This window comes from Zeus faber (genome assembly GCF_960531495.2).
Source record: "Zeus faber genome assembly, chromosome: 7".
NCBI classification, from domain to species: Eukaryota; Metazoa; Chordata; class Actinopteri; order Zeiformes; family Zeidae; genus Zeus; species Zeus faber.
This window is the reverse complement of record NC_137203.1, coordinates 6,013,670-6,025,020: the sequence shown is the minus strand read 5'-3', so window position 1 is coordinate 6,025,020 and position 11,351 is coordinate 6,013,670. Positions and strand designations below refer to the sequence as shown.

Here is an 11,351-nt window from a genome sequence, read left to right as displayed (position 1 = left end):
TTGACTATGCTATATTTTCAAACGGCCAACTTTCACTCAGCAGCTAATGTACACATCTTACCGTTAAGAAGATACGGGCCCTGTCTTCATTAATATTGCATGGTTATTTAGCTCCTTTTTGTTCCTAGTTCTGCCATTCGACTATTACTATTTACTTCAACTTAATTCTCTTTTAAATTATTTCTTATTTCTCTTGTCTGTATTCTCTATTTCTCTTTTTCTTCTTTTTTACGACTTAAAAAACCCCAATTTAGACGGAAACCCACTTCACACATCAACACATCATCTCTCATCTCCACACAATCTGCTCTTGTCAGTGTAGCCTTCCTGCACAAAACACAACTGCTTCACAGACCACACAGCAGCTCGTATTTGTGAGAGAACGCTCACCCTGAGGTGTTTAAAGTGGTAACTTCGCTGAAGCTGACAGCAGTGGCAGGTGAGGCCCAACAGATCTTGGTCGTGACGCCAATTTGTAGTTTCTTTGTTGTCCATGATGTGCAGATGAAGAAAGAATCCCCGCTGACGCTGACTTGATTATAATAAAAGGTTTATTACAAGGAAAAACAGCATCAAACCAGACTTTCCATGGATGTCTGGGAGAGAAGGGAGCCAACGCGTTCTCTCCCGAATGGTACTAGGGAGTGTCCTTTATACTTGTACAGAGATAACGTAGCACATCGGATTCCAATCTGTGGGTCACAGTTCAGCGCCTGGCTGACATACATCTAAGCACATTCCACCTCCCTTATCACCGGGACCCCGGGCAATGGGCCCTCTCTCTTGGGACCCCGGGGCCCTTCTTCACCCCAAACATTCCAGACACCTCATGGAAACATGGCGTATGCAGGTCTGCCCAAGAATTGGACTGGCATTTGCACACCAATTATGTTAGATATGCCAATTTACATGTATAATCTGACCAAGACCCATCGAGATGTGCATGTAAGACGATCAGGAACATATGTCCGTGACATCGGTTCCAGCTGAGTATAGGATTGTAGGTGGAGCAGAACATTTTTATATGTCTATATTAGCGTCCGGATGTACATCTACAGCTTTTAAGTGGCTAAATATCATACATTATAAGTTGTTACTGTTCATTAATACAACTATCCTAGCAAAAGAAGCTAGAAACAAGAATTCACTTTGATCCGTTTAATGGTTCTCCAGAATTGTATGGTACTAGACATATTGAGTGCGGCTCAAGGAGGTGTAATTATTACATTTCATTGCATATATGTATGAAAGTATGTATATGTATTGTATATGATCAAGCTAACACTTGGGACCCTTTTGCTTGGCTAAGAAATGCACTGGGGCCATGGATTTCTACGTTCATAAAGATATTGATTCCTGTAGTGATAATGCGTTTAATGCTATGTTGCTGTCTAGCGTGTATAGTACCTATCCTTTGTAAAATGATCACTAATATGGTGACGGGACAGTTTGCCTCCATACCACTAGATGATTGGAAACCACCTTATGATGATGAAGGAGATCTTGAGACACGGAGATGTTGAAATTTGAAGATGTTTGTCTAATTATGTTTCTCCTTACTTATTGGATGCGTTAGTCATTACGTGCATAATTAATTTGCTGTTGTCATCATTAAGTGATAACCATTGATTAATCGGAATAGAATTATTAATTAGTGAAATCTCTATGTTTATTTTGTTTATTTCATTATGTGATTCATGATTTTTTCTTTTTCTGTTTTCTAGTTAGAATTGTAAGATCGCCACACAGGATTTTTTCTCTGTATGACCAGTGCTTTTTGTCCTGTGCGTTGTCATAGTATAGTAGATAACCCTTACTGGTGTTTTACTTTTCTCCAGCCAAATGTGAGAAGAGAGGTTTGGCCCATTTGAGGTGGAGATATCCTTGAATTATATCTGGAATTTGGTTATGAGTTCATATAGTTAAATTTAGTATTAGATGTAGATTTTCCCAGTAGATTCCAGTAAGATAGAATTGAATGATATCTCTGAAGTATAATTGTATTGTATCCAATTTACATTATATGGAATTTAAGCATTATTGCATTTTTCCTTAAGGTGTTGTTCCAGTAGGAATAAAATGAGGAAATGCGAGAGAAAAATGCTTCTGATCATTGTTTTTTTTTTTTAAAACATTGTCTCTGTTTTTGCAGGAATCCCCCAACTTTATGTAAAGAGAAATGTTCTTTCTCTCTACAATGTCAATTCTATATGGAAGAACCAGATCACATTTGGTCCTGTTTACCTTGTATGGAGATGGAGAATAACCACAGGGTGCACTGTAAGGGATTGTAGTCCCGTCTTCTAGGTCATTTACAAGTTCCTGTGAATTTACTGTTTGAGGTTGGCATCCAGGGAGACAGTTGAGGGACACAGACTTGTAAATGACTTCTGACCCAAGCCACCCCCTCTGTTGTTGTATAAAGCCCTCTTGATCAGAAATAAGATTAGAGTGATCAGAACACTGCTTTGGAGCAGTACTGAGCCTTTCTCTTTATTCTGCAGAATAAATAATCTTGAATATTCACAGTTTTTGTTTTCTTGTAGCGGGCAGATTAACCTCACCCATCATTGCAGAAGAATTTCTTCCGCACCTTCCACAACGAGTCCATTGAGCAATCCGACCGTTTGGTATTTTTTATCGACCCTTTCTCTCACAATTGGCCAGTGCCATTTGTGAGAATTGGCCTCATTCATCATGTGTGCCCCGCCGCCTGAGTTCGGGACAGCGCGGGTGTTTGTTTTGGGAAGCTCTTGCAACCCCCCCCCCCCCCCCCTCCAAAATCCCTATTCGGAATTCTGACTTTGAACTTTTTCCCCGGAAGAGGGTCGGGAGTCTTCAGAATTCCGCTGTTGGCTGAATGTAGCATCCGTCCGCCTGGCTCGACGGCCTCAAACTTCTCCGCTTGAAACTCGTGTTGCCCCGCGTCGAGACGGGCGCCGCTGGACAGCACCGAGCAGATCCACAAGGTGTGACGAGAGCGACCTGAGAACCAGACCAATCAGATCTTTATTATTATTATTTTTTTACCAGTTAAAACGGCTCTGACTTGTATATATATATTTTTTAATTAAAGTGGTAATCCAAACGATAATTTTGTTAAAAAAATATAAAAATAAAAAAAAATCTCATATTTGATATGGTATGATTTGGTATGTTGGCAGCTGATAGGAACAGGCGTTCAATGTACTCACGTTATACACACGGATCAGCCACAACATTAAAAGCAGTGACATGTGAAGTGAATAACAATGATCATCTGGTTCCAGTGGCACCTGTCAAGGGGGGGGGGTATATTAGGCAGCAAGTGAACAGTCAGTTCTTGAAGTTGATGAGTTGGCAGCAGGAAAAATGGGCAACTGGGTCAGAGCATCTCCGAAACCCAGGTCTTGTGGGGTGTTCCTGGTATGCAGTGGTTAGAACTTTCCAAAAGTGGTCCAAGGAAGGACGACCGGTGAACCGGCGACGGGGTCATGGATGCCCAAGGCTCATTGATGCATGTGGGGAGTGAAGTCTGTCCTGTCTGGTTTGATCCCACAGAAGAGCTACTGTTGCACAAATTGGTGACAAATTTATTGCTGCTATGATAGAAAGGTGTCAGAACACACAGTGCATCACAGCTTGCTGCGTATGGGAGCGGTCACAGTGTCCATGCTGACCCCTGTCCACCACTGAAAGCTCCTACAATGGACACGTGAGCATCAGAACTGGACCATGGAGCAATGGAAGAAGGTGGCCTGGTCTGATGAATCAAGTTTTCTTCTACATCATGTGGATGGGCGGAGTTTGGGCCCAATCCGATGGAGCATCTGTGGGATGTGCTGGAACAACAAGCCTGATCCATGGTGTGTAGGCAAAATCCTCCTTTTCCGCTTCCACAATAACATGGTTGCCAAGCACTATCTGAACAGCATGCACCCTAGGCAAGGATGCACTATTCCCATAACAAGCAACTCCTCGTTTTCCGCAGTTTCGATTCCAGCTGCGCTCTCTCGCTCTTCTTGCCCTCGGCTCATTCGCTCCGGGTTATTGTACACTGTCAGCTAATTAAACATACCCGGTGGAGAGTCCAACTCCGGCTTCTGTTGACAAGGAAAATAGCAGGAGTGCTGTTTGGAACTACTTTGCATTTGAGGCCAATGAAGAAGGAAAGGCAAAAGACACAAGCAAGCCCATATGCAAGGGATGCTACAGAGCAGTGCTCACTAAAGCTGCTTCCACAACCAACTGAACAAAGCACCTGAAGGACCGACACGCAGACTGATATAAAGAATTTTCGAGAGGTTGGTGACAGCTTTCAACATCACTGCAGCATTAAACAAGATGGCCCAGTAAAGTGTTGTTGATCAGCGTGTGGAAGAATAGTAAATACTTCTATTTGATTTATTTATTTGTTAACTCATTTGTTTCTAAAAATGCATAAGATTGCTCTGCTTTTCTTGTTACTTGCACTGTCGTGCTCTTTGAATGTATGAGGCTTTTGAACAAGTGCACTGCCTCAAGAATATTGTTTTCATTAAGTTAAAAAACGTGTTATTATTGTTAATGTTTACCACAGGCATTCTGCTGTTCTCTGCTTCTAACCAAGAAAACAAAATCTGATATCTTTCAAGGTATTGTATCAAAGTTAAAAATCCAGTATCGGGATAACACTAGGAGCTACACAATATTAGTGTTTATTAGTGGTGGTTATACTGCTGTATACTTCTATGCTGCCTCCATTGTTGGTGGCGGGGTCCACCGTTCCAAAGGTCGTTGATTATTAACTGGATTTTGTCTTCATTGTAAATAATAAGGTTTAGGCAAACAGTGAGCAAATCCTCCTTTTGGTAGGAATAATATGGTACATAACAGTGTGGAAAACTCAATATGGCTCGCACTTAAAGACCACAAGGTGGGCCAATACCAACAAAAGACAACCATTAAGAAGTCATTTCCCCCCTTGAGACCATAATAACATGTGTGTATCAATTCTGTTATTGGAAAGCATATGTTCGGATGCAATTTTCTGAGTTTTCTGCTTGTTTATTTATTTTTCATGTATTTTTAAATCTTTGTACCCCCTCTCTATCATGGTGCTTTTATTTCATGACATTTGAGGCACTTTCTAACTGTTTGGAAACAATATGAATGAGGTTAATTAGGGGTCCGGTCCCTAACCCCAGCCCTAACCCTTACCCTATTGCTATTGCTCTGCCTTTTTTAAAATGTTTAATCTTGCCATTATTCGGGCTAAAAGTATCTGAAATACAAAGGCAGTATGCAGAGACACGGTTGAGGTCTCGTTAGAACCGGGACGTTTCAGACGTCTTGTCGTTCGGCTTCAATAAATATTGATCTACGTTTTGAGCAGGAATGAATAATACAGCTGTCGTAAATTCATTTGTTTTAGGAGCGGGACACTTTGTGACGTCATCATCCCAAGTTATTTAAGCCCAGCCTCTGTCTCTCGGACGTCATTCCCCGCCAGCCACTTGCGAGTGCGACGCCTCGACAGACAACTCGAGCCGGTGCTGCGTTTAAAGGAAACTCTGAAAACTGTAACTCGTGCTGTGTTTTACAAAACATGCAACACAAACAAGCCAATCCTACAGAGCAGAGAAACAATCATGTCGCACGAACGGCGAATCGTACAGCAGACATTGTTATTACCATAACATCTTAATCATAACAGTTTATTATAAGGTGAAGCGCGATGTTACGCTACAACTTAATATCAATCTTAAACCCAAAGCATTGTAAATAGCTTCACAATAATCTGCTGTGTTAACATATGCTTTGTTTATTGCGCCTACATTAATTGGTTAGTACTTTATCTGGTGTGATGAACCGCGCAAAGAATGATCACAAAATCAGAGTTCAGTTTCCCTGAGTTAATAATTATTTTCAAAGTATAAGAAATTAGTTTGTATATAAGAGTTGAGCCTTCAACATTTGTTTGCCCTTGTATGAAATGTGCCTTATATTTAAAGTGCAACTTCACTTGACTTGTATTTTCTCCTCCCAGTCAAACCGTCGCCATGAAGCCACGGCAGGGCCTGTCTGCATGTCTGCTGCTGGTTCTTTGTGCGACGGGGTACACTGACGGCAGTAACATTTTGGTCTGGTACACCGAGGGCAGTCACTGGATCAACCTGAAGCCCGTCCTGGAAACGCTCGTGGACAGGGGACACCGGGTCACGGTGCTGAAGCCCAGCTCCTCGCTGTTCATGAACACCAGCGAGCCCTCGCGCCTCCATTACGAGCCCTTCAACTCCCCCATCTCTAAGGAGGCCTTAGAGGAGTTCATGGAGGAGTTTATCCATTTCTCCATGTATGAGATGGACCATTTGAATTTCCCTGAGGGACACTTTAGATTCATGGAATTCATTAGAAAACACATGAACTACGCTCTCCAGTACTTGGAGGGTGTGGTGAAATCTGACACGGTCATGGGTAAGCTGAAGGAGGCCAGGTATGATCTGATGCTGGCTGACCCCATCTTTCTCGGCAGTGAGTTGGTGGCTGAGATGCTGGGCATTCCCTTGGTCTACACTCTGCGCTTTTCCATAGCCCACACCTGGGAGAGGCTGTGTGGACAACTACCTGCTCCACCCTCGTTTGTCCCTGGTGCTTTGAGCAAACTGACTGACAAAATGAACTTCCAAGAGAGGCTGTTTAACTTTGTCTTTTACGCCTCTCAGGACATATTGGCGTACTATATGTGGCCAGATGTGGATAAATACTACACAGAAGTAAGAGGTGAGTGACTATGCCGGTTAATGGTGGCAATAACTCAAACTTGGATAGGCCAGTTACTATGCTATTTGTGCATCAAAGAGCTGTGTTAGGTTAAATTCATTTTTATGGACCATGGTTACAATCTGAAAGAACAATGTTCAGGGTCACCATGAGCCCTTAGATTCTTAACTCCAATGGGCGGCCATTGGAGTCGAATACAAGCATTGGACATCTATAAATAACACATATAAAGAAAGTGCTCCTAACCTGAAGAATTTAGACCAGGCAGCAGGGGGCCTGGAAGTCATCGTTGCTACTGCCGTTTGAAATTTGATTACTGTTCAAATCAATACCCATAGTAAATCAATACGGATACAATATGGAATGCCTGGACATACAATAATACACAGCATCTAATGTGAAGTCCCTTGTACAATGATGATGATAAGGGGGCTACACACTGAAGCCCTGTTTAACCAAACACCTTGACACATGTGCCCCTACGCTGAAGTAGAGTACTTGAGGCAGCGCTGTTGTACATCCATCCCCGAAAAGGCTTAGTTGGCTACCAAGCTCAACAACTACTACAAGTGCTCGCTGGCCTCATTCATGACCTCATTCATGACCGTTTGGCACAGGATTCATCAATATTTTCCTCCTTAAATTTGTTCTTAGTGTACAAATAAATTCTGTGGAACTGTAGAAACGGTAGAACTGTAGAAATTTTGAATTGAAGTCCCCCAAGTCATACAATATGCTATGACCCATGATAATATTTACTACAACTAATGACAATAGTCCGATACTTCATGTGTTATGTTGTTTTTAGCTTCCATTCATTGCTTCCATCCATTCCATTCAAGGCAACTCCATTCAATTTATAAATCTAAAAAGAAACTTTCATATCGAACCCCTTTATTATATTTCAGCCAAAATGTGAATCTCGAGGTAACAAGCATTGGTAGCACCCAAGTGGCGTTTTCAGGGCCCTTCCGGCACAGAGACACAGATGACGATTGGTTGTAGACACCAGTTTATTGTAGAGAGGAGGCGAGGTGGAATTAGCCAGGAGCAGATAGAACATGTCATGACAGGGCTCCTCTCCTCAGTGTGTGGATGGGGGTTTTAACCTGCGGCTCGTTAGCCCAACCAATCTGCAACTGCTATGCAGCCACCCTGACCCAATCACCTAGATCCAGGTCAGGTTTGGCTGCTCGAACCATGCCATCACACACCACACCACACAGACAAAGCCAAATATGTGTACCTCAAAAGGAGACGCTACGGGAGGAAAAACACACACGTTCCGGCTTCATCTTCTTTTACAATTTTCATATTAGTGAATGTAAATGAAAATCTCCAGACACATTAGGAGCTACACATGTGAATTTCTTTGCTTTTTTCGTTGTGACAGGTAAGCCCACCGTTTTTTGTGAGTTGGTGGGTAGAGCTGACTTGTGGCTGATACGAACCTACTGGGACTTTGACTTCCCCCGTCCTTTCCTTCCCAACTTCAAATTTGTTGGTGGGATCCACTGCAGGCCTGCCAAACCTTTACCTGAGGTAAAAGAAATACGACGAGTTAACCATCAATACCAGTAGAATCTGCCTGTTGCTGTTTGAACTTCAGTTTCTACTGTTTATTGGTCGGATGCTAACAAATAAAACACGCTACATTTTTGGCCTACACAACAACTGCAGGGCACGTCAAAATGTAGGTATATAGAGCAAAGAGAATATGACAGATTTTAAACATTTTCTCTTCCTCTAGGATATGGAGGGATTCGTGCAGAGCTCTGGAGATGCTGGTATTGTGGTTTTTACCCTTGGGTCTGTGATCAAGAACATCACCACAGAGAAGGGAAACATGGTCGCATCGGCTCTTTCTCAAATCCCGCAAAAGGTAAGAGACCAGCTTTGCATGGAACCACTGAAAGGCATCATTAAACTCATTTAACAGTTTGTGGTAAGCAAAAGCAACCTCTGCAAGTTACTCATTTGTGGTCTAGAGAGGCAAAACTCACTTACAAGGCATAGATTTTTATTGACACAAGCATTTATTTAGTGGTTTCCCCAAAGGTTTCATTTCACACTGCCTGCTGTCCCTCGGCAAAATAAACTCTTGCTTTCAAATGTATAACAGCAATGGGCATGACATGTTCACTTGTTATGGAATGTTTCTATGTGTGGGTCTCAATGTTATCTCCAACAGGTTCTGTGGAAACACAGTGGAGAGAAACCAGAGACTCTGGGTGCCAATACAAGGATCTACGACTGGATCCCACAGAACGACCTTCTGGGTACTTGCAGTAGAAGTTCAAATCACTTATCTGTCAAACATGTTTGGGGATTGTGGAGTCCATGTAGTGCAGCACAGAGTGTCAACGAAAACCATTAAAGAGCTAAAAAAACAAATGCTAACCCTCACTCAAAGGTACTTGGGATGACTTGAAGTGCGTTGCCCTTTGGGGCTGCAAATGTGATAAAAGCTATAGTAATAAAAGTGACTTGACCTGCCATACAGCACTGGAAAACGTTACAGTATAATGACACACTGCTTCTGGAGAAGTAGGTTAGTTCGATCTGTTTTCTATCCAACAGGTCATCCCAAGGCCAGAGCGTTCATCACCCACGGAGGCACAAATGGCATCTACGAAGCCATCTACCACGGTGTCCCCATGGTGGGAATCCCAATGTTTTCTGACCAGTCAGGCAACATGGTGCACATGAAGGCCAAGGGGGCTGCACTCATCATGGACTTCAACTTCATGGAGACCCAGGACCTCGTGGATGCCCTCAAGGCCGTCATCAACGAGCCCTCGTGAGTTGGATCGAGGATATGATATGAAATATGTTTGGGTGGTGCCTTAATATTCAATATTACATTTCCCATGCACAAACATGAGAGGCTGCGGTAAAATGCTGAATAACAAGGCGTTTACACTCATCCCTTCAAACTAAATGTCGAAGAGTGGAACTCATATTGAACACCTTCTGGGAAATCACTGGACGCATTTTAGATGCAGATCACATTGCAGACATTCCCCATAGATAGTTCTGTGGGAGTTTCGCCTGCCACACGCCCGCCGAGTGGTGTTTTCAGGGACCTCTGGCACAGAAGCACAGATGACGGGGTTTCAGACACAGTTTATTGTAGAAAGTGGGCTAAGTGAAATTAGTCCAGGAGCAGATGGACATCTGTCATGACAAGGGCTCCTCTCCTGGGTGTGTGTGGTGATGGAGGTTTTACCTGTTGCTCGTTAGACAAACCAACGAGCAACAGGTGTACAGCCACTCTTATCCTGGGTCCCCAATTTCCTAGACCCAGGACAGGTGTGGCTGCTCAAACCACACCACCCCCACACCACAGATTACTCATTCACATCCCCCTACATAGAAGGTTTATTTAACAAGAGGGTATAATAAGCGGGTTGTACACTTGCTGAGCTGCAGATACCGATGAATGTCCTGGATCAACCTTTTCAAATTAGATTCAGAACACTGTTCAGTATGGCTGACACCAGTTAGTCAACTAACCAGTGACTGATTGGAACGTATCCTGCACATTGTCTAGTTATTAGGAGACATTTTTGTCAGGATGGTTGTCATCCCGCTTAAAAGACGTGTAAAGTAGATCCACACGTATTGTTTCTCCGCTGCCGTTCTTCCAGGTACAAGGAGAGCGTCATGCGGCTTTCCAGAATCCACCACGACAGGCCCATCAGCCCCAGGGACGAGGCCGTGTTCTGGATTGAGTTTGCGATGCGAAACAACGGAGCCAAGCACCTGAGGGTGGGGGCCTACGAGCTCACCTGGTACCAGTACCACAGCTTGGATGTCTTGGCCCTCCTCCTCTCCGTCGTACTCCTCCTCCTCCTCCTCTTTGTTAAGATCTGCAGCTTCTGCCTGCGGAGGTGCTGCGGTCGGACGAACGGCAAGACGAAAAGCAAGGCAGAGTGAGCGCGTCCAAATAGATGTGTGCTCCAGGTTGTGTTCAGAGTGTTCATGCGATAGAACTTCCACTGTGTTTGTTTGTCTTGATATGATTTTTGTTCTTCCATGTTTAATCAACTGACTTTTGAATTGACTCACCAACTGCCTTAAGTTAAACTGATCTGGAGTGAAATAAATGTGGTAGCACACCACAGGTTAAAATGTGTGAATCTGTTCTATTTCCATGTAGTCCGATCCATTGTCCATGCATTTTTATTTTCATGAATTCGTGCTGATGCATGTTTTGGCTGAATTCGTTTTTTTATGATTCTTAAGTTGAGGCCACACTTAATTTGGGAAAGTGATCGAAATGTCGTGATAACGAGAAGCAGTAAAGAGAAGAGGGTCCCAAGGGTCTACTGCAGCCAGTAGAAAGTTTGAGGAAAGAAGGGCTTGGGCAAGGGAACCCTCTAGTGGCCACAGGCCTGCATTTATTATTTGTTTTTGTTTGTTTCTAATCGGAATCAGAATCAGAACTAATGGAGCAAAGTGGTCAAGAGACGATAATATATCATTTACGATTTCAACAGAGCAGGAAGTGGAGGCAGAAACGACCTCAGAAATAAAATATCAATAGAGTTTTTGGAAGTAAAAGAAAAGCAATTTCCCCCCCAGACAGATGTAGTGACTTTATAAGC

The 11,351-nt window shown here is 43.1% G+C and overlaps 1 protein-coding gene across 1 annotated transcript; it reads left to right on the top strand.

Moving 5' to 3' along the window:
- Window positions 1-6,014: 6,014 nt before the first annotated feature.
- Window positions 6,015-10,680, top strand: LOC307232426 (UDP-glucuronosyltransferase 2A2-like; the record flags this gene model as incomplete). Its single annotated transcript, XM_080003434.1, has 6 exons — window positions 6,015-6,741; window positions 8,135-8,283; window positions 8,492-8,623; window positions 8,933-9,020; window positions 9,322-9,541; window positions 10,392-10,680. Exons 1-6 carry the CDS (start codon window positions 6,021-6,023, stop codon window positions 10,678-10,680), a joined length of 1,599 nt encoding a protein of 532 aa, XP_079859560.1. The 5' UTR covers window positions 6,015-6,020.
- Window positions 10,681-11,351: the final 671 nt, after the last annotated feature.